We start from the raw sequence: 20,776 nt of genomic DNA, 5'->3' as shown, positions 1-20,776 counted from the left end.
CCTTACACTCGATATTTAAAAATGGGTTATTAAAGGTGCAACTGTTTCTTCCACCCAATAAACACGTGCCACCATCACCAACTGGTAGATTGAACACTCGCCTGACCCCGCATAATAAAAGGCCCCAAATTATTGCTTTTTTGATAGCCACTGAATTTGTCCTCCTTCTCCCTCTCACAACGGATTCAAGAAAAGTACCTTTGACCGGCAGAGTTCCCTTGGCAGTGTTGAGCATTATAGCCGCTCACCAGCGTTCAATTTTTGCTCCTCGAGCGGCTCTGCGTTTCGACAGCCAATCTTAACACGCGACGCACTTCCTCTCCGTGTGTATCCTCACAGCTTCTACGCGTTTCGCAGTTATTGCGTCATCAGGAAAGCTTTGACAGGGTAAGGAAAAAATTCCTCATCAATTGCTCCCAAGACACGGATCAAGGGATCCAATGGGATCCTAACCTGAAATAATATGGAGATGACTTCAGTGACATCACTCCAGTAAGTGGACCAGATTGTAAGCATAAATCCCAATTTTCCTCAGAAATTTCTCCCAAATCCTGTGTCCAACCCCTTCTACTCTGTAGATTCGCTATGTCCTGCGTGGTTAATAATAGGTTTGAGTAGATATGAAAAATCAAGCCCTTCTTCTCCTGACCATAAAAAATGTCCTTAAGTAAGGAATGACTGACAAGCATGAGAGTAGACATGTGGCCTTGAGCCTGAAGAGCGTGTGTTAATTGGAGATATCTGTAAAATTGGGTTCTAGGAAGGTTAAATTAATTTTGGAGGTCTATATAAAGGACCTCAATACATTATCATGATATAATTGGGCAACCTTGTGAATACTCGCCACCCTCCACTCCTGGAAACCCTCCACTTGATATACTTCCTTAAATTAGGATTACCCCACAATGGGGTCTCCTCCAGAAACCCAGAGATCCTCAGACAAGACCTGAAAGCAGTCCAAAGTTGTTTAAGGACAACAGTAGGGGCCTTTTGCGGCAACAGGGGTAACCCTACCTCTAGTTCGGTCAATACTGTTGTATCATGCGTTCCAGTTCGCAATAGGTTCCCGATCAGATCAGAGTCATCCAACAACCCACAGCCACTGAGATGCTGAAGTTGAGATGCATAAAAATAAAGTTTGGGGTTGGGGACTAAAGCTCCTCCCTGATCTTTGCCATATTGCAAAGTGGAAAGACTAATTCTGGCGACCCGTTAACTCCATATTGGAGATCTGAACAGGGTATCAATACAGGTGAACCATCTACGTGGGATCCGCTTGAAAGAATAGATTATACCGATGTTGCTGTACTTATGTGTAACAAAATTTTCTAAAGGTCAGTAGTTCTGTGATTATACCCGAGTCAAGACCACTGGTGCTCAATCTTTCTAGGTGTGAATGGCTAACTTTAGTTTGTTTAGATGGGAAATCGGTGTGCAGACACAAACCATGCCTACTGTGATTGTATTTCCATTTGCTGACTGCCCCACACAGATGTTCTGCTGCGTATCTGATACTTTATCAGCACTTCCCGGTAGGGGGGCGTGCATGTGCCCACCCGCCACCCTGGCTGTACTGTGACTTGTTATCTTTTATAAGCTGACATACAATGATTGATCGTCTGCACTTGCTGATCGTCTTGTCATTCAGGGAAGGGAGCTCTGTGTTAACACAGAGCTCTGAACACTGACAGGCAAAGCAGGGGGAAAAGCAGCAAGATCGCTTGGGAACAATAGCAGCATATGTTTAACCCCTTGATCACCCTTAGATGGTAACTCCCTTTCCCAGCCAGTGTCATTGATACAGTGTATAGCAGCCCTCAAAATTTGCACTTGCCTGCTCGCATTTGGCGAGTGAATTTATGAGCAGTGCGAGTATAGACAGGGCTGTGCTGCATAAGGTATGTATCCAGTTCCCCTCCTGCTGCTCAGACACTCACAGTGCGGCCAGTTTAATATGTATTATACAGCTGCCCTCATCGCAGTGTGAGCTTTGCAAAGTGCAAAGAAGTGGTGTACCAGCCAGCATCGCCCCGCTCCACCTTCCAGCATTGCCAGGCTAGAAGCAAAGCGAAGCTTTGCAAAGAAGTGTACAAGCCAGCGCCGCCCCTCTCCACCTATCGCAGTCCCTCACAGGCTAGCAGCAGATTTGTAAAATTAAATGTACCAGCCGGAGCTGCTTGGGACCGCCCCTCTCCACCTCTGTTGGGACTGCCCCTCTCCACCTCCCACAAGCTAGCAGCTTTGCAACAAGTGTACCAGCCATCTGGGAATGCCCCTCTCCACCTCCCACACATTCAAGGAGTGAACTGATGCCTGACCCCCATGGCTGCAGGACAATGGTATGTGATAATGTGACAGTCTGTTGTGATGTTCTGGAGGCATTGGGTGATTGAACAGGAAGTTTACTGGGAGTAAGGGGGATTGAGAGAATATATTTGCTGGATGGGGGGGGGGGGGTAATTGGAGGCATAGGTTTGAATCACCCCCCCCAAATCCATTATACCTACAGTATGCCTCCATTTCTGCCCCCCTCCCCCATTCTATCATACCTATGCTTGCAATTCTGCCCCCCCATCTATCATACCATATGATAGATGGGGGGGGGGCAGGAATTGGAGGCATAGGTATGATAGAATGGGGGGAGTGGGAAGGAATTGGAGGCATAGGTATGATAGAATGGGGGGAGTGGGAAGGAATTGGAGGCATTGGTATGATAAAATGGGGGGGGGCATAGGTACACTGCTGAGGGGAGGTTGGAAGACAAGGTGTGCTGGGCGGTTCAAAGCACAGGTTTGCTGAGGGGCATTGGAGACAGAGATACTGGGAAGATGGATTATAGGTATAGAGAGTGTGCTAGGGGGAGAAGGGGTTGAAGACATAGGTGTGATGGAGAGTGGAGGCATTGGAGGAGACGTTGAAGGTAGAGGTGTACTGGGGGAGCGGTTGGAGGTAGATGTGTACTGGGGGAGGCATTGGAAGTAGAGGTGTACTAGGGAGGCGTTGGACTTCGAGGCGTACTAGTTGTTATTTATTTTTCTAACTTCTGAATAAAACTTTTAAGTGTTATTTCATGAGATTATTTACAAGGGCGTGTTTAGGGGCAGGGCAGGTTAGGGTTTGGGTGGGGCAACAGGTGGCAAGTAACTCTTAAGGCCTGGCTAATAGCTCAGGACTTGAAATTTTGAGGCCTGGTGTATAGTATTGGCACTGATCATCGTGTCGGTGTCACTATTGATGTCAGTTAGTGTACCCCCCCCCCCCCAGCCAGTGTCAGATTGCCCACTATACTATCACAGGCCTACTATAAGACGCTGATCACTGCCATTACTAGTATTAAAAAAATAAATTAATTGAAATTCCAATATTTATACCAGACTCTACCCAAACCAAATAATATATACGTATTGTGCTTTTTTTTTTTTTTTTACCAAAGACATATAGCAGAATGCATTTTGGTCTGAATAGCAAAAAATGCTCTGGTCATGAAAGGGGGAGGGGGGGTCTTCCGGAGATCTCTTCTAGTTTGCTCTTCCTTTCTGATTCTCTTACTCGCCGTATTTTATACGGTTCTAAAATGATCTGGGCATGTTCCATGGAATCTTGTTTAGCAATCTGTTCTCTGGAGGTATTCAATCTCATCCTTGAGAAGTCATAGTCTTGCTTTATATGGCCTGTAGCCAGGGATATGTAAAGCAGGGGGGTATTGGATATGCATCTTATCTTTTGTACTGTATAATATTCCTTCAGATGTGATCTTGTTTTGTGCCATTTCATACGCCATTTTGTTTCTTCAATATTTTTTTATTCTGTGATGCATGTCTTTTGACTTGCTAATTATTTTTTTATAAAAAAAAAAAAAAAATTCGGAGGTCAAGTGGATATTCAGCTTGCACACAGTTCCCAGTATACATTGCAGATGCTTAAAAAAAATAATGTGTGCTCATGTTTCCTGACAGGTGGGAAGTGGGAGAAGCCAGCCGAGATCATGCAGGTTAATGGAACCATGTGGGAAGAGCAAGTGAACAGCCTGGCTGATGTATTTGAGGAAGCTGGATTCGCTGTGGAGACCTTTACCCGACTTCCATATTTATGTGAAGGAGACATGTACAATGACTATTATGTTCTGGATGATGCTGTCTTTGTTCTTCGGCCTGTGTAGACTTAACAGCTGGGGAATGAGAAGGCCCTCAAAGTTCCTACTGAGCCAAAATGCTAAAAAAAATGACTTTTGTAGGAAAGAAAGAACTAATTCAAGGACAGCTTTTTACTGTATGTGCAACAGAACCATGCGTGTAATGCATATATATAAGTGTTGTATGTGTGTGTGTTTCTGTATTTACAGAATTTCGGACAGGAAACCTTTTTTAACCAAATCAACCGTGCTACCTTTTCAACAAAATGTGAACACATTTTTATGTGACTGGGATATTGTGTGCTGATGAAAAAAAATGTGCCATAAAATGTTCGTTAAAGGGTTACTAATCTAAAACACCACCTGACTTACAAAAATAATACAAAGAAGAACCTCTGAGCTACTACCATTAACTTGTGATGGACTCCCTGGGACACCCTCTTGTCCAACATCATAGAGAATGTGTACCTGCCGATCACTTACACACGTTGGTACATCATGTTAAATGCCTACAGTCCAAGCCATCCTTCAGACTCATTTAAGCCATGGCCAGAGAAACTTTCCAGTGTGTAACTTGGAGACGATTGAAGCCATTGAATCATCATGAAAGCCAAGCAGCTGGCATTTTCAGGAGGTCAGCACAGGTTTCCTTTCAAAAAGGACATGGATAGAAATATACTGTAACAAACATGGAATTGCTGACTTTGCAGGTTTCCAGGCTGTTATCCTTATCCTTACCTTACGAATCGCTGAAAGGAAACAAGTATCCAGGACAGGTATCCAAGCCTTGGCTTCAGTCTTATTTAGGCAAAATTATTATTCTTTTTTTTTTTGCCAGGGATAGAGTGGATAACTGTTTCAAAGTATTTTAATGCTGTCTGTACCCATCTGAGGACATTCACCCTCTCTGGTGACCAATGCTACATGGACAACAAATCTGTCCTGGTGACATCTGTTTAGGCAGGAAGTTCTCTCTCTTCCTGTTTTAGTTATAACCATAAAGTTTTGGATTTAGTGGTGAAACCAGGAAAAACCTAACCTTTCAGTTGTGATGATGTATTGCAAGACATGAGTGACAGAGTGCAGGATTGCTATGCTACCACATTACATGCGGCCTGTTCAATCTGAGTTTCTCTTGGTGCAGTTTTCTTTTTATGTGTTGGCTTGCTTTTTCCGCCATGGTTCTTATATATTTCATATTCCTATCTCACACATTATATTAACACACTGTTTGATAAAACCCTAAATCATAGTTGTGATGTTTTTTACATTTTTTATTTATTCATCATGTTCTACTTATTCATTATCTTTTATAGAGACCATCAATTATGAAATGATATCTACATCCCTATTTTACACTTAAAACTCAAATATATTTGCTTGTGCATGGGGGCTTCAGACTCAAGGGAGTATATTTGGGTTTTCTTTTTTCTGTTCATGATTTTCAAATCTAATTGTTGTTTTGATAATGTAAAAAGCCTATACATGTTATTTCCTTTAATATTCTGTGAGGCTACAGATAATCTCTTGTTACATTAGCCATTTTAGGACAGGGAGTGTCTTGCTACACTGTCTTCCTATGCCTCATATTTATTGAAGAATTACTCCACTTTTGTGGGACAAACCAATAGTATAGCGTTATACAATTGCTACGCAAGTCATATTTGTAATCGAATTCTATTAAAAATTACCTTTCCTTTTTAATCTGCAGTGTTGTCATTTTCTGTAAATTGCAATGCAATTTGGCAACCTGGAGGCATTCTATACACAGATGGTTTTTGAACCACACATACACTTATGTGATTGGCTTACTGATATTCCCCAACGTCTGCACCGAGATACAAATTTGATTTTGGGCCTCCCCTGCAATAAAGATGTCATTTTTGGTAAGATACTCCCACAAGGAAATCAAATCTAAAGGCATATACATCCTACAGCTTTTCTCATTTGAACCCTGCAAGTGCATTGGCTGATTGATAGTTATGAAATCACTCCTATTCACATTCTGTTTGCACATGGACACAGACAAACGGCTATTTCTTCAGCATAACAAAAGATAAGAATCTGCAACAAAATTTGTTAAAATCCTTGCAATGTACATCGATCATCCAGAGGGGAATTTTTTATTTTTCAACAAAAGTGGAGTTACTCTTTAAGCATGTGTCCTTTATAATACAAACCCCAATTCAGTTTACTTCAGATTAAGCCTAATTTGGTGCTATTACACATCTGTAATTCCTATACCTAGGTGGGAAATAAATATCTTAGTGGCATTCAATGAGCCTCCACTGGTTCTTGTAATTTTTGGCCTGAATATGGCATATACATTATCTAAAAAAAAGATATGGCCATTAGTACCTAAACCTGCTGTTCATCCCTGCACCATCACATTCAATCACTGCACATCTAGCACTCTGAAAATCAGGATTTGCATAATTTCCATTGACGTCTGTTTATACCTTTTCTGAACGTGCTGGGATTCTAGGCTACCCTAGGTGTCCCTAAGTGTTTACTCAACAGGATATCAGTGGTTTGTCAGCAGTTTTATCTCATGTGCTGTATATCTTCTTCAGCTCTGATAACTTGCTGGAATGATTGTCTGGAAATGGTATCCATAGCGGTCATGAATAAGTTGCATTTTAGGTTCATTGGCTTTTTAAAAAGAAAAAATCAACTATTGCAATAAACGGTCAACATGAGAACAACTGTGAATTGTCCAACTGTTCGTTGTGATCAAGCTTGATTGCCAGTGAAAAGCATGTCTTTTAACATTGACAATAAAGAGTCCTAAGTCTGGAATTTACATTGTTGGTATTAGAATGCAAAGCAGCTAATGTTTTCTGTTTTATTATGTTGCAACACATACTTTAAATGGGGAAGTGTAGATGACGTGTCATCAAAACTATATGAGCCAAGTATCATTTTATAAAGAAGAAGTTCAGATGGAGGTATGTGTATCTTTATACAGTTGTGCTCATAAGTTTACATACCCTGTCAGAATTTGTGATTTCTTGACCATTTTTCAGAGAATATGAATGATAACACAAAAAATAGGATTTTTGTACTCACCGTAAAATCCTTTTCTCTGTTGTCCATGGACGGACACAGCCTTTTCAAGTCTTGACATATGGGTTATGTTCCGTCTTATAGGAGAGGACTAGGTAGAACATGTTAGATATTTAAATACATGTTACTTTAACAGAGTTAAACAGCCCTGCCCAGAGGGCGGTCCCTCCGGTCATAACCCCTCACCGTGCAGTCAGCAACTCAGTTCGTCAAAAAGCAGTACAAACCTAAATGGAGGGGTGGGTGCTGTGTCCGTCCATGGACAACAGAGAAAAGGATTTTACGGTGAGTACAAAAATCCCGTTTTCTCTTTTCGTTCATGGACGGACACAGCCTTTTCAAGTCTTGACATATGGGATGTCCCCAAGCAGTGTCAAAAAAAACGAGGGGTGGGCATAGCCAACAAAAGCACTAACTTCACCCCAAACAAGCAGAGATCCTCAACGGAGGAGGTGCAACCTTAAACGACCGCCTGCAGAACCTTGCGGCCGAAGGAGGCATCCGAAGATGCGCTCACATCATTTGGAAAAGGTGTGAACGGATGACCAAGTCGCCACCTTAAACACGTGAGACAGATGCTTGATTTCAGAAAGCCCAGGAGGCACCAATAGCCCTGGTCGAGTGTGCCGTGTCAGGGAAGAGAGGCGCCCGCCCTTTAAGGGCATAGGCCTGAATGACTGTCTGCCTGATCCACCGAGACATGGTGGCCGAGGAGACCGCCAGGCCCTTCTGCGGACCAAATACTGCCACAAACAGCGAGTCCAACCTCCGGAATGGAGCCGTAGCAAACAGGTACACCCGAAGAGCATGTACAAAGTCTAAAGTATGTAACGCAGCCTCTTTGCGATGCGACGGCCGAGGACATAACGAAGGGAATAAAATGTCCTCATTTAGATGAAAAGTCTGCACCGCTTTAGCCTTATGAAGGACCAAGTATGGTGACTTGCAAGACAAGGCTGCCAACTCAGAAACCCATCTGACAGAAGTGATGGCCACTAGAAAAGCCACTTTCTGAGATAGTGTCAAGAGAGGAATTTGTCTGATGTTCTCAAAGGGAGGCTCCTAAAGAACCGAGTGCACCATAATCCAATCCCATGGAGGAAGCGGTGGTCTAATTGGGGGAATCATAAGTCAAACCCCCTGTTAAAACGTACCCACCAGCGAATGGGTCGCCAAGAGTCGTTGAAAGAAAACAGCCAAGGCTGAAATCTGTCCCTTAATAGTGCTTAACCACTTAAGACCCGGACCACTATGCAGGTTAAGGACCTTGCCCCTTTTTGCGATTCGGCACTGCGTCGCTTTAACTGACAATTACGCGGTCGTGTGACATGGCTCCCAAACAAAATTGGCGTCCTTTTTTTTCCCCACAAATAGAGCTTTCTTTTGGTGGTATTTGATCACTATTTTTTGCGCTATAAACAAAAATAGAGCGACAATTTTGAAAAAAATGCAATATTTTTTACTTTTTGCTATAATAAATATCCCCAAAAAAGATATAACTTTTTGTTTTTTTCCTCAGTTTAGGCCGATACGTATTCTTCTTCTACCTATTTTTGGTAAAAAAAAATTGCAATAAGCATTTATCGAATGGTTTGCACAAAATTTATAGCGTTTACAAAATAGGGGATAGTTTTATGGCATTTTTATTCATTTTTTTTTTACTACTAATGGCGGCGATCAGCGTTTTTTTTCTTTTTTCGTGACTGCGACATTATGGCGGACACCTTTTGACACATTTTTGGGACCATTGTCATTTTCACAGCGAAAAAGTGCTATAAAAATGCACCGATTACTGTGAAAATAACAATGGCAGTGAAGAGGTTAACCACTAGGTGGTGCTAAGGGGTTAAGTGTGCCCTAAGGGAGTGATTCTTACTGTAGGGCGGTGTGGCTGTAGGCGTGACGTCACTGACCGTCGTTCCCTATATCAGGGAACAGACGATCAGTGTCACTGCCACAGTGAAGAACGGGAAAGGTGTGTTTACACACACCTCTCCCCATTCTTCAGCTCCTGTGACCGATCGCGGGACACCAGCGGCGATCGGGTCTGCGGGCGCGGAGCTTTGGACCGGGTCGCACACGTGCCCCGCGGCTGGGCTCTTAAAGGCAACGTACAGGTATGTGCCTGTGCCCAGCCGTGTCATTCTGTCGATGTAAATGTGCAGGAGGCGATCCTTAAGTGGTTAAGGCAAGTTTCTGATCCACTCCACGCTGTAAAAACAGCAGGACCCTGGAAACCAAATATGCCCGTGGACGCCACTCCATCTCTTCGCACATAGAGATGTAGACCTTCCAAGTGCGATGGTAGATCTACCGGGAAGATGACTTCTGTGCCCTCAGCATGGTTGAAATGACCGAATCTGACAGACCTCGGCCCCTTAAAACAAGCGACTGTAAAGCAGGATGAAGAATGGGACCTTGAGATAAAAGGTGCATCCGCCACAAGGCGCATGAGGTCGGCGTACCAGGGATGCCTGGCCCAATCTGGAGCGATTAGAATCACCGGGATCTACTCTGCGGAGCAGATGAGGAAGCAACTTCAGTGGAGGAAAGGCATAGATTAGCCGATACTGACCCCACAGGGCCACCAACGCGTCTGCCCGGGGATCTCTGGACCTGGCCACGAACCTCGACACCTTGCGATTGAATCGAAGTCTGGCGTGCCCAACCTCCAGCAGAGGAGTTGAAACACCTCCAGATGTACCGACCATTCCCCTTTGTCCAACATCTGGCGACTTGGTCCACCTGCCAGTTTTCTACGGCTGCAATGTAAACAGCCGATAGAGCACGCTCCTTTCCACCCATCGCAGCATGTGAGCGACCTCCGACGCCGCAGCCGAGCTCCTTGCTGGTTGACATAAGCCACGGCCGTGGCATTGTCCAACTGGATCCTGATTGGATGCCCTTGTCGCCTCTGCGACCACGAGGATAGACACAGCCTGATCGCTCGAAGCTCCAGTACATTGATCGGCAAGTGGGATTCGACCGGAGTCCATCGACCCTGGGTCTACTGGACCCCCCAGACTCCCCCCCTCAACATGTGAGGCTGGCGTCTGTCGTGATCACAGTCCACTGGAAGGGAAGGAGCAACTTCCCTGACTGAAAAGCCGAGGGATCTTGGCCATCAACTCAGAGGCCCTGACCAGGTGACTTGCCTGAATCTGATCTAGAGACAAAGGAGATTTGTTCCATTTGGACAGGATCTCCTTCTGCAAGACTCGAGTGTGGAATTGGGCATACAAGGCTACCATGAGGCCCAGGACTCGCATGCAAAAACGAAGAGACGACCATTTGCGGGATGCTAACAACTTCACCGCAATCTGGAGTGTCTCACCTCCGAGGAGTCCAGGATCAACCCTAGGTACTCCAGACGCCGAGTCGGTACCAACACTGACTTCTGAATGTTCAACACCCAACCAAATTCCCGGAGGGTCTGACTGGCTATAGACATGTCCTCCTCTAATTATTATTATATATTTTTTTATTGTTTATTTGTTCAAAACCGGAAATGGGTTCATATGATCCACAGTAACAATACAGTTAGGTTGACATCCACAGATACATATATACAGGGGTAAACATATGCAGAATCCAATCTTATGCTAGTAAGCAACAGCCGCAGCGACGACGCGGACACGCCCCGCGTAATGTTTACGCGAGGACTTCTGTACGATGGTTAGTACAACCATCGTACAGAAGCCCTCTGGCAGGCATGTACGGTGAAAACGGTCCGACGGACCGGTTTCACCGTACATGTTTGCTCGTTAGTACCCGGCCTTAGGTGTAACAGTTAATATGTCTTCTGCTTTTCATCCCCAGTCTAATGGTCAGACTGAGAGGACCAATCAAACCTTGGATCAGTACCTTCGATGTTTTTTTCAGTTATCTTCAGGATGACTGGGTGTATTTTCTTTCTACAGCAGAGTTTGCATACAACAATTCTAAACATAGCGCCACTTCTCAAAGTTCTTTTTATTTAAACAATGGGTATCATCCAGTTTTTATTCCTGATCTCCCTATTCAAAACTTCAAATCCTTCTGTTACCAACAAATTAAATACATTGCAGGAGATTCGTGAGAAATTGATCGAAACTTTGAGGGAGGCTCAGGAATGTTACAAGAAGGCTGCTGATAGACATCGCAGATCATTTTCTACCTTTCATGTGGGTGACAAAGTTTGGTTATCAACCAAAAATTTGAAGGTCCATGTTCCATCTGCAAAGCTGGGCCAGAAGTTTGTAGGACTATTCAAAATTTCTGCTCAAATCAATCCGGTTACCTTTCGCTTAAAACTTCCTGATAGTATGAAAATTCATCCTGTTTTTCACATATCGCTACTTAAACCATTTAGTGAAAATCCCTTTCCTGGAAGAACTCTTCCACCTCCTCCACCTGTTGAGATACAGGGTGAAGTAGAATTTGTGGTGGAAAAAAATCTTCCCATTAAGCTATCTAGGATGCTGGACAGCTCCCTGTCTGATCTGCTGGATAAACATATCTGATCCATTGGAATACTCTGCCTTGTGTCTTGATTGTTGTTGAACCTTGAACCCCTTGCTCCTCCCATGAACTTCCTATAAAAGCCTTGTCTCAGCACTTCCTCTGTGCTAGGTTATTGTGCCTTCACAGCCAGTGCCTTGCTATTTGTCTGCCCAGCTGCCATCTGTATTTGCTACCACTTGTGATTGACCCTTGGCTTGTTCCTTGACTACTCTACTGCCTGATCCCAACCTGCAACCACTCGTGATTGACCTCTTGGCTTGTTTATTGACCACGCTGCTGTTTAACCCTTATCTGCTTATCCGCTACTGGACCCCAGCTTGCTCACCTCCTGGTGGGGAGATCCTGAGGACCGTGACCTGGTGCTAACACACAGCAAAATCCATCTCCACCATCAGGAGCTCTGGTGAACACTGGTTAGCACTTAGACTCTGCACCTCAGGTGAGCCTGTGTCATCTGCCAGAAGTGACTGTCTGTATACCTGTCTTCAACTGCTATAGCTACTGGCCTCTGAGCCTGATGCCTGATCGTGACACCTCCAGTGTTTTGTGATTCAATCAATCCCATAAAAGGTAAGTAATTGGGGATCCCTATTATGATAACGAAACAAAACGAAAGTGCCTCGATACACGATGGTTCAGGAATCCCTTTTTGATGTTTGCAACGTGTTCATTGTTTCTAACTCTTAATTGTCGTGTGGTTCTGCCCCCATATTGAAGGGAGCAAGGGCACTCCAACAAATGTCACATGGTCAGAGTTACAGGAAATGAACGGTCTGATGGTGAATTCTTTTTGTGTAATCGTAGATTGAAATTTACAAATTTTCTTCCCTGATCTCTTGGTGGTATGGCATGCCTTGCACCTAGTGCAGTAATGGAAGCCTGATCCATCAAGAAAAGTAGACGTTTTTTTCAGGGGGTCAGGGACATTGGGCACAATGATGTTTCTTAGCCCAGGGGCTCTCCTTTAAATTAATTTAGGTTTTGAAGGTAGAGTTGTTTGCAAGTTCTTATCTTCTAATTTTTTGTACTGTCTATGGAAGCCTGAAATGAATGATAAATCTCCTCTAAAAGAGTTTTTTTCCCTTGTAGTCAATAGTGTTTTTCTATCCATGGCCAAGACTTGTTTTTTTGTTTTGGTGAACACATCTTGTGAATATCCTTTTTCATGAAATCTATTAGTGAGTACATCTGCTTGTATGTAAAAAGTCAGTTAGACTATAACAATTTCTCCTATTTCACATATATTGGCCTTTTGGGACCGCTCCCAGCCATTGGGGATAGTGGCAACTTTTGATTGGTACAAACCCATTTCTTTCAGTGGCCCTAAAGGTCTTTGTACCAATCCTATTCTGATTTTTAACCAAAGTGACTCCAAATCTGTTTTGGAACCCTCCCACAACAGAATGAAGTGATCAATATATCTTTTGTAAAATATAAGTGCCTTATTTGGATTTGTAAAGATTGTTTCCCATTCCCACTTATTTAATACTATATTGGCTACACTTGGGGCATAGTGTGCCCCCATCGCTACTCCCTTGGTTTGATTGTAATAGTGGTTTTGAGCACAAAAATAATTTGCTTGACAAAGTCCTTCTGCAAGGAAGTTGATTTGGGTCTTAGCGTTTGCACCTGCATAAGAAATATGTTTGTTTTTGCACATTACTTTTGTTGATTTGCACACTGTTTTTGCTACTTTGCGCAGTCCTCCATGGACACCAATGCATATTTAGGATATTGATTTATATGCATGCTGCACTTTGACATCACTCTATTGATTTTCTACGAACCTGCTGCAGTTTCACTCTCTCATCCTTCTTACATGGTAGTGCAGGAATAATCTCATACTTTATCACAATATACATAGGCTGAAACCCAGAGCAAAAGTCTATTGTTCCTGGGGGAGTAAGACCCAGCCTGAGGGCTGTGGCATCCCTGGGAAATCTGCCTGAAACTGCAAGCACCTTTTGTGGGGTCCCAGCTACTGTTTGGCTGGGGGATCTCTGTTCTATCCTCCCAGAGCATTTATAGAAAGCCCCCCCTCCAAGGATCCAGGACACAGGCAGCTGGAGTACAGAAGTTGAGGGACCTTGCACATGGCTGCACAGTGATCAGGAAACGGAGATAGGAGATCAGCAGTTACTATTTGCATACTCAGGACTGTATTCCAGTTGAGGAGTCCCTGTTATGTGCTGTTCATCTAAACACTTCAAAGGGGAAGCCTTCGCCCTGAAATTGTAGAGTTAGAGTCCTCAATTTTGAGTTTACAGTTACTGGAGTATCCATAGTCTCACCCTCATCCAATCCAAGTCCTACCCTAAAATTAACATTAGGCTTCATGTACATGGGATGTTTTTACAACCTCTCCTAAACGATTTAACTTGACAGATAGTTTAAAACATCTGTTTTGCTGTGTTTACATGCTGCGTTTTGCCACATTTTGTGGTTAGAATCTTTTTTTTTTTCTAACAGCCAAAATAAAAAATGCCTGCAACTAAATGTGTCTAAACGTGAGTTACCATGTTTAAATGCGTTTACAAGCTGTTACAGGCATTTGGCATTACAAATGCCTCTGAACATCCGTCCTGAACGCATTTTTTTGCGTTCCAAAAAATACTTCTAAACTCAACTACCTAGAAACTCTGTATTTGTTTATAGCGCAACAAATAAAAATCGCAGACATGATCAAATACCACCAAAAGAAAGCTCTATTTGTGTAAAAAAAAGGACATAAATTTTGTTCGGGTGCAATGTCGCATGACTGCGCAATTGTCAGTTAAAACGTCACAGGGCCGAATCGCAAAAAGTGGCCCAGTCATTGGGCAACCAAATCTTCTGGGGCTGAAGTGGTTAAGCTTGTGCCCAATTCATGAAAGCCCTACAAAACTCAGGTTCAAGTAGTTCCTAAATTGATGCACTTGAAGAATCTGTGGCTTTGGCTGTGACAAATCTAAAGTAAGTACTGCCAGTCTGCAGATTAGGACACTGCCGGTAATTAAGACTGACATCAGGTTGGCATACAGACAGACGCCAGTGCTCAGAGCGGGGTATTTGCTAGGAAATTGTCATACATATGGGATATCTTCCTTATATGTGCCAGTGGGTTGCAAGGATGCTGACGGTTGCTGGTGTTCTAGCGACCAATTTTGCATTCCTGGCCGTGAGGCTGGCTGGGAGATTCTCTAGCTGGCCATACAATGTAATGTCCGTATTTTACAGGAATCTCCAGGCCATCAGCGAAATGGGGTTGGGGTGTGTCATTGGTTCCTATAGCCGAGAGCATCTTAGCAACCAACCATGTAGCCATGGCGTTTCGTCACTTCCGACTTTGACAGAGGACGCCCTCTGTCGAAGTCGGAAGTGACGAAACGCGTCAAGGCGTGGCTACAATGGTGCAACAAGGAAGACACACTGCGTTCCACTGCTAACCAGCCAGGTCTTATTACCATACTTGCTTCACAGCAAACTGTGCGGCCCCTGTGTGTGGAGGACGGCGGTGACAGCGGTGAACCCTTAGTTTATCCTTATACGTTAATTTGCAATTGATTTTCTGTACGGGCATTATTAGTGGGGCTTTTTTCCTAAACTTACCTGGGGGTTACATTTTAAGCAATATCACACTATTCTTGTGCTCTTTTTGTCTTTTATGTACCTCCACTGAGAATAATCCTGACAGTACCCGGAGGAATATGGATGGTGTGATTTAGTAGGAAAAACAGCTGTTTTTCTTGTCTGTGGTAAGCCTGCACCCCGGAGGGGGAGTAATCCACTATTTGGTGAATCTTTTAATTGGTGTAGGGTGCACTAATACCTATTTTAGGATCACCTATCACATCACCTAATTTTTCTCTTTTTAATCTCTATTGGAGCTGGAATTCACCAGCTCATAGTGCTGTTTATCATTTGAACTTCAGTTCATAGATTTTGTGATACTTTGTTTTATAATAAATATCCCATTTTAAAAAAAAAAAATCCTCAGTTTAGGCTGATATAAATTCTTCTACATATTTTTGATAAAAAAAACAAAAAAAACAATAAGCGTATATTGATTGGTTTGCGCAAAAGTTATAGCGTCTACTAACTAGGGGATAGATTTATGGTATTTTTTTACTAGTAATTGTGGCGATCTGAGATTTTTATCGTGACTGTAACATTGTGGCGGACATATCGGACACTTTGGACACATTTTTGAGACCATTTACATTTATACAGCGATCAGTGCTGTAAAAATGCACGGATAACTGTGTAAAAGTCGCTGGAAGGGAAGGGGTTAACACCAGGGGCAATCAAGGGGTTAACAGATCCACGGTCCAGCTCTGTTATCCGGCAATCGCGGGTGCCCGGCGGACATCATGGCTGCCGAGCACGCGCATCTGCTCCTGAGCCCCTAGGGCAGGGACATGCAATTAGCGGAACTCCAGCTGTTGCAAAACTACAAATCCCATCATGCCTCTGACTCTGGGTTTCATGCTTGTGGCTGTCAGAGTCTTTCTATGCCTCATGGGAATCGTAGTTCTGCAACAGCTGGAGGTCGGCTAATTGCATATCTCCGCCCTAGGGAGATCCTTCCTGCGGAGACATCACTTCACTATGGGCGGGTAGGGAAGTGGTTAAAATTCAGCGCTTTGAATGGATGTAGAAAAGAAAGTGCTGCAGATAGACAGGTACAGCTTATGTAGGAGGATTTGTTTCATCTCTGTGTATCACCCGAGGCCAGTCACTTCACTGGGTATTTGTAAGGGTTTACAACCACTTTAACTGCTTGCCGACCGCCCACCGTCGTTTTACGGTGGCAAGTCGTAATATAATACGCGAGAGCACGTAATATAACGTCGGCTCCGGTGGCGCGCACGCGCCCCCCACTCGCCGCCCAACTCCCGTGCGCGTGCCCGGCGGGCACAATCGCTGCCGGGCACACGCGATCGCTCGTTACAGAGCAGGGACCGGGAGCTGTGTGTGTAAACACACAGCTCCCGGTCCTGTCAGGGGGAGAAATGCTGATCTTCTGTTCATACAATGTATGAACAGAAGATTGGTAATCTCCCCCCCTACAGTTAGAACACACATACTTAACACCTTACCCACCCCCTAGTGTTAACCCCTTCACTGCCAGTGGCATTTTTACAGTAATCAATGCATTTTTATAGCGCTGATCGTTATAAAAATGCCAATGGTCCCAAAAATGTGTCAAAAGTGTCCGAAGTGTCTGCCATAATGTCGCAGTACCGAAAAGAAAACGCTGATCGCCGCCATTACTAGTAAAAAAAAAAATATTTATAAAAATGCCATAAAAATACCCCCTATTTTGTAAACGCTATAACTTTTGCGCAAGCCAATCAATAAACGTTTATTGCGATTTTTTTTATGAAAAAATATGTAGAAGAATACGTATCGTATGAGGAAATTTTTTTTTTTAGATATTTTTGTGGGATATTTATTATAGAAAAAAGTAAAAAATATAATTTGTTTTCAAAATTTACGCTCTATTTTTGTTTATAGCTCAAAAACTAAAAACCGCAGAGGTGATCAAATACCACCAAAAGAAAGCTCTATTTGTGGGGAAGAAAAGAACGCCAATTTTGTTTGGGAGCCAGGTCGCACGATCGCGCAATTGTCAGTTAAAGCGACACAGTGCCGAATCGCAAAAAGTGCTCTGGTCTTTGGGCAGCAATATGGACCGGGGGTTAAGTGGTTAATAATTATGTTTAGGATAATACCAGACTGCACCAGCAGGTGTCTCTGTAAGAGAAATCTGAGAGTGAAGATCTCCCCCAAGGAAAGTTGGGTTGGAGGTTCCCTATGTTGGAGCATGGAGGAGATTCCACCAAAGACACTTAATAACAAACTGTTTTTCTTCCAATATTATGTCCTGACTGGAGATCTGTTCCATCCTTATTTTAACCTCCCCTTTAAAATGTTTGTATATGTGCTTCAGAGCATTACACAAGCAAAGTCATGGTGTTCTACATCCAGACAAAGAGAGAGCTTTTTTTAATGAGGCTGCATGTGTCATACACAAACCTCTGACAGTGCGCACCTTCATAATTAGACTCACTAGAGCAGCGTAATGCTGCTGACACAGATTCCAGTTCCTCATATAAAAATAAAAGTTTATGGTCCGGAACATCAAGAGTTTATTGATTCAGCCTAGTAAATGCTTTATGAGTTCTTGATGATATAATAGGTAATCCGTAGAATATTCATACATCTTCAGATCTGTCCATTTGTTTTGTGGTTCATTATATTGATTATAACTCTAAAACAAAATTAAACTGAAACTAGGGATGCACCAGTATGAGTACTGGGCCAGATCCACAACCAGCGGGCGCAACATAACTTTTGTGATTTAAGTTACACCGCCGCAAATTACACAAGTTAGTGCCCGATCCACAAAGCACTTACCTGGAAATTTGCAGTGGTGTAACTTAAATCCGTCTGGCGCAAGGCGGGCCAATTCAAATGGGGCGAGTCCCGCGCCAGACATACTGCGCATGCTCCCGACGCTATTTTCCCGATGTGCTTTGCGCGAAGTTACGTTGCGCCAAGTTTTGTGAATCGCGACGTGTAAAAAAGAGATGTGGCGGGAAAAAGAAAAATTTTTAAAATAATTTGACAGTGACGCGGGAAAGACGGGTATACTTTTACATGGTGTACTAACTTTACACTTTGTAAAAGTAGCCCTATCTTTGCGACGGCAAACTAACACTTACGGCGACTTAACGAAGGGAAAAAGCTTTGTGGATCTCCGTAAGTGCTAATTTGCATACCCGAAGCTGGATTACGACGAGAAATGCCCCCAGCGGCGGCCGCGGTACTGCATCCTAAGATCCGACAGTGTAAGTCCATTACACCTGTCGGATCTTAGGACTAGCTATGCGTAACTGATTCTATGAATCAGCCGCATAGTTAGAAACAGGGATACGACGGCGTATCAGCAGATACGCCTGCGTATCCCTTTTGTGGATCTGGCCCATAGTTCTTTTTTTTTAGTACTCGCCGATACCAATATGATATGTGTAAAAATATTCACAAAAAAAAAGTATTAATTGTTAATCGTTTATAAAATAGACAGAAAAAATAGATAGAAAAAAAAAAGGCAGGAAAATAATAATAATTAAATGGAGGAGAATAGAGAGTTAATTAAGGCTGATTAAAGTCAATTAAGGGTTAATAAGGGGCCCAGGACCCTGCATTCACTATATCTGGTCTCCCATAGTACACACAACATGCAAATGCAATCATTTTAGTAAATATAAACAGTTAAATACCTTTTCTCATCTGCAGTATATAGCAGTCTTGTGACTTCTATCAGTGTCCTGCCAAGCACTGGTTAAAACTTGTAGGAGGAGTTTTCATTTTCTTATGACTGTCCTATGAGGCTGCATGACCACTGACTCTCTGTCTGGACTATGCTGATTGGCCCTGTGCAATCACATGCACCCTCCCAAAACAAACAAGCTCTCTAGTAGCAATACACAACTGAGCATGTGCAGAGAGTCCCCAAGACTCTGTACTATCAGCAGTTGGATTGGGTACAGTGGAAGAAGGGGAGGATCAGAGAAGACAGGATCAAACAGTCTTTTCACACAATGCTGAGGATTAACCCCTTAGGTTCCACAGTGAGTATAACAAACATGCTTTACTGCATATACAGACTGGTTTTACTGTTGTGTGGTAACACTTTAACCGCTTGCCGACCGCCGCACACAGATGTACGTCAGCAGAAGGGCTCGTACAGGCAAATGGGCGTACCTGTACGTTCCTCTCAATTTTTGCGCCTGGCTTCTATGCTACTGGGCTTTGAGTATCTTATAGAAATTAAATAAAACAGTAATTAATTATTAACAAATTCCCAGGAATGGAAAGACCTTGCTAAAGAATTCCAGGATATGTGGAATTTCCCTAATTGTGGTGGTGCAATTGATGGGAAACATGCAAGGATCACCTCACCAGCCAATTCGGGATCCTACTTTTACAATTACAAAGGGTTCTTTAGCATAATATTAATATACAAATTCATATACCTGGAATTAGGGAAAAATGGAAGAAACTCAGATGGAGGAGTAATACAGCGGAGTGAATTCCTGAACAGATTGAAAGGAGGTGTTTTGCATCTTCCATCTTCAAGTGAGACTGTGGAAGGTCTAAATTTCGTCTTTATTGGGGATGATGCATTTGCTTTGCATGAACATCTTTTGAAACCTTTATCCCTTATGTAATTTAACAGGTCAACAGAAGATATACAATTATCGCCTGTCTAGGGCAAGACGGGTGGTTGAGAATGCATTTGGTATTATGAGCAGCAGATTCAGAATTTTCCACACCGCTATGAATGTAGCAGTGGAAAAAGTGGAATTTCCGAGATCGTTGAACTATTATCGAAATTTTGAATTGTTTAGATGTTTATATTCTTTTTCATGCGTACCCTGGTTCATTTTTGCACATTAACCTGCAACTTTTGGGCACAGTGGCGACAATTGATGGGCACAGTGGCGACAATTGATGGCACAGTGGGTGCGTTTGGCATGGCACAGTAGTGACAATTGATGGGCACAGTAGTGACAATTGATGGGCACAGTGGTGACAATTGATGGCACAGTGGCGACAATTGATGGCACAGTGGTAACAATTGATGGCACAATGGCTGCGTTTGATGGCATGGCACAGTAAGTGCGTTTGGCATGGCACAGTGGTGACAATTGATGGCACAGTGGTTGCGTTTGATGGCATGGCACAGTGGTGACAATTGATGGCCACAGTGGTGATAAATGATGGCACAGTGGCTGCTTTGATGGCATGGCACACTGGCTGCGTTTGATGGCATGGCACAGTGGCGACAATTGATGGCATGGCACAGTGGTGACAATTGATCGCATGGCACAGTGGCTGCATTTGATGGGCACAGTGGCTGCATTTGATGGGCACAGTGGCTGCGTTTGATGGGCACAGTGGCTGCGTCTGATGGGCACAGTAGCTGCGTTTGATGGGCACAGTGAGGCTGCAATTGTTTTTTTCGTTTGTTTGCGCCCCCCCAAAAATTTTAAGCACCAGCCACCTCTGCCCTCCAGTGTTCTTGTC

The 20,776-nt window shown here is 43.4% G+C and overlaps 1 protein-coding gene across 2 annotated transcripts in view; it reads left to right on the top strand.

The window, feature by feature from the left end:
• The window catches only part of METTL9 (methyltransferase like 9), a 54,415-nt gene extending 47,484 nt beyond the window's left edge, over positions 1–6,931 (top strand). For both annotated transcript variants that reach the window (XM_040356825.1, XM_040356826.1), the window contains one exon: positions 3,957–6,931. In XM_040356825.1, coding sequence (XP_040212759.1) covers positions 3,957–4,159 — 203 coding nt within the window. In that variant the 3' untranslated portion in view covers positions 4,160–6,931. The remainder of the gene's footprint in view (positions 1–3,956) is intronic.
• The last annotated feature ends 13,845 nt before the right edge of the window (positions 6,932–20,776 follow it).

The sequence above is a fragment of the Rana temporaria genome, chromosome 6 (assembly GCF_905171775.1).
Source record: "Rana temporaria chromosome 6, aRanTem1.1, whole genome shotgun sequence".
In the NCBI taxonomy this organism is placed as follows: Eukaryota; Metazoa; Chordata; class Amphibia; order Anura; family Ranidae; genus Rana; species Rana temporaria.
The sequence above is the reverse complement of the archived record's forward strand: the minus strand, read 5'-3'. Positions and strand labels throughout refer to the sequence as shown.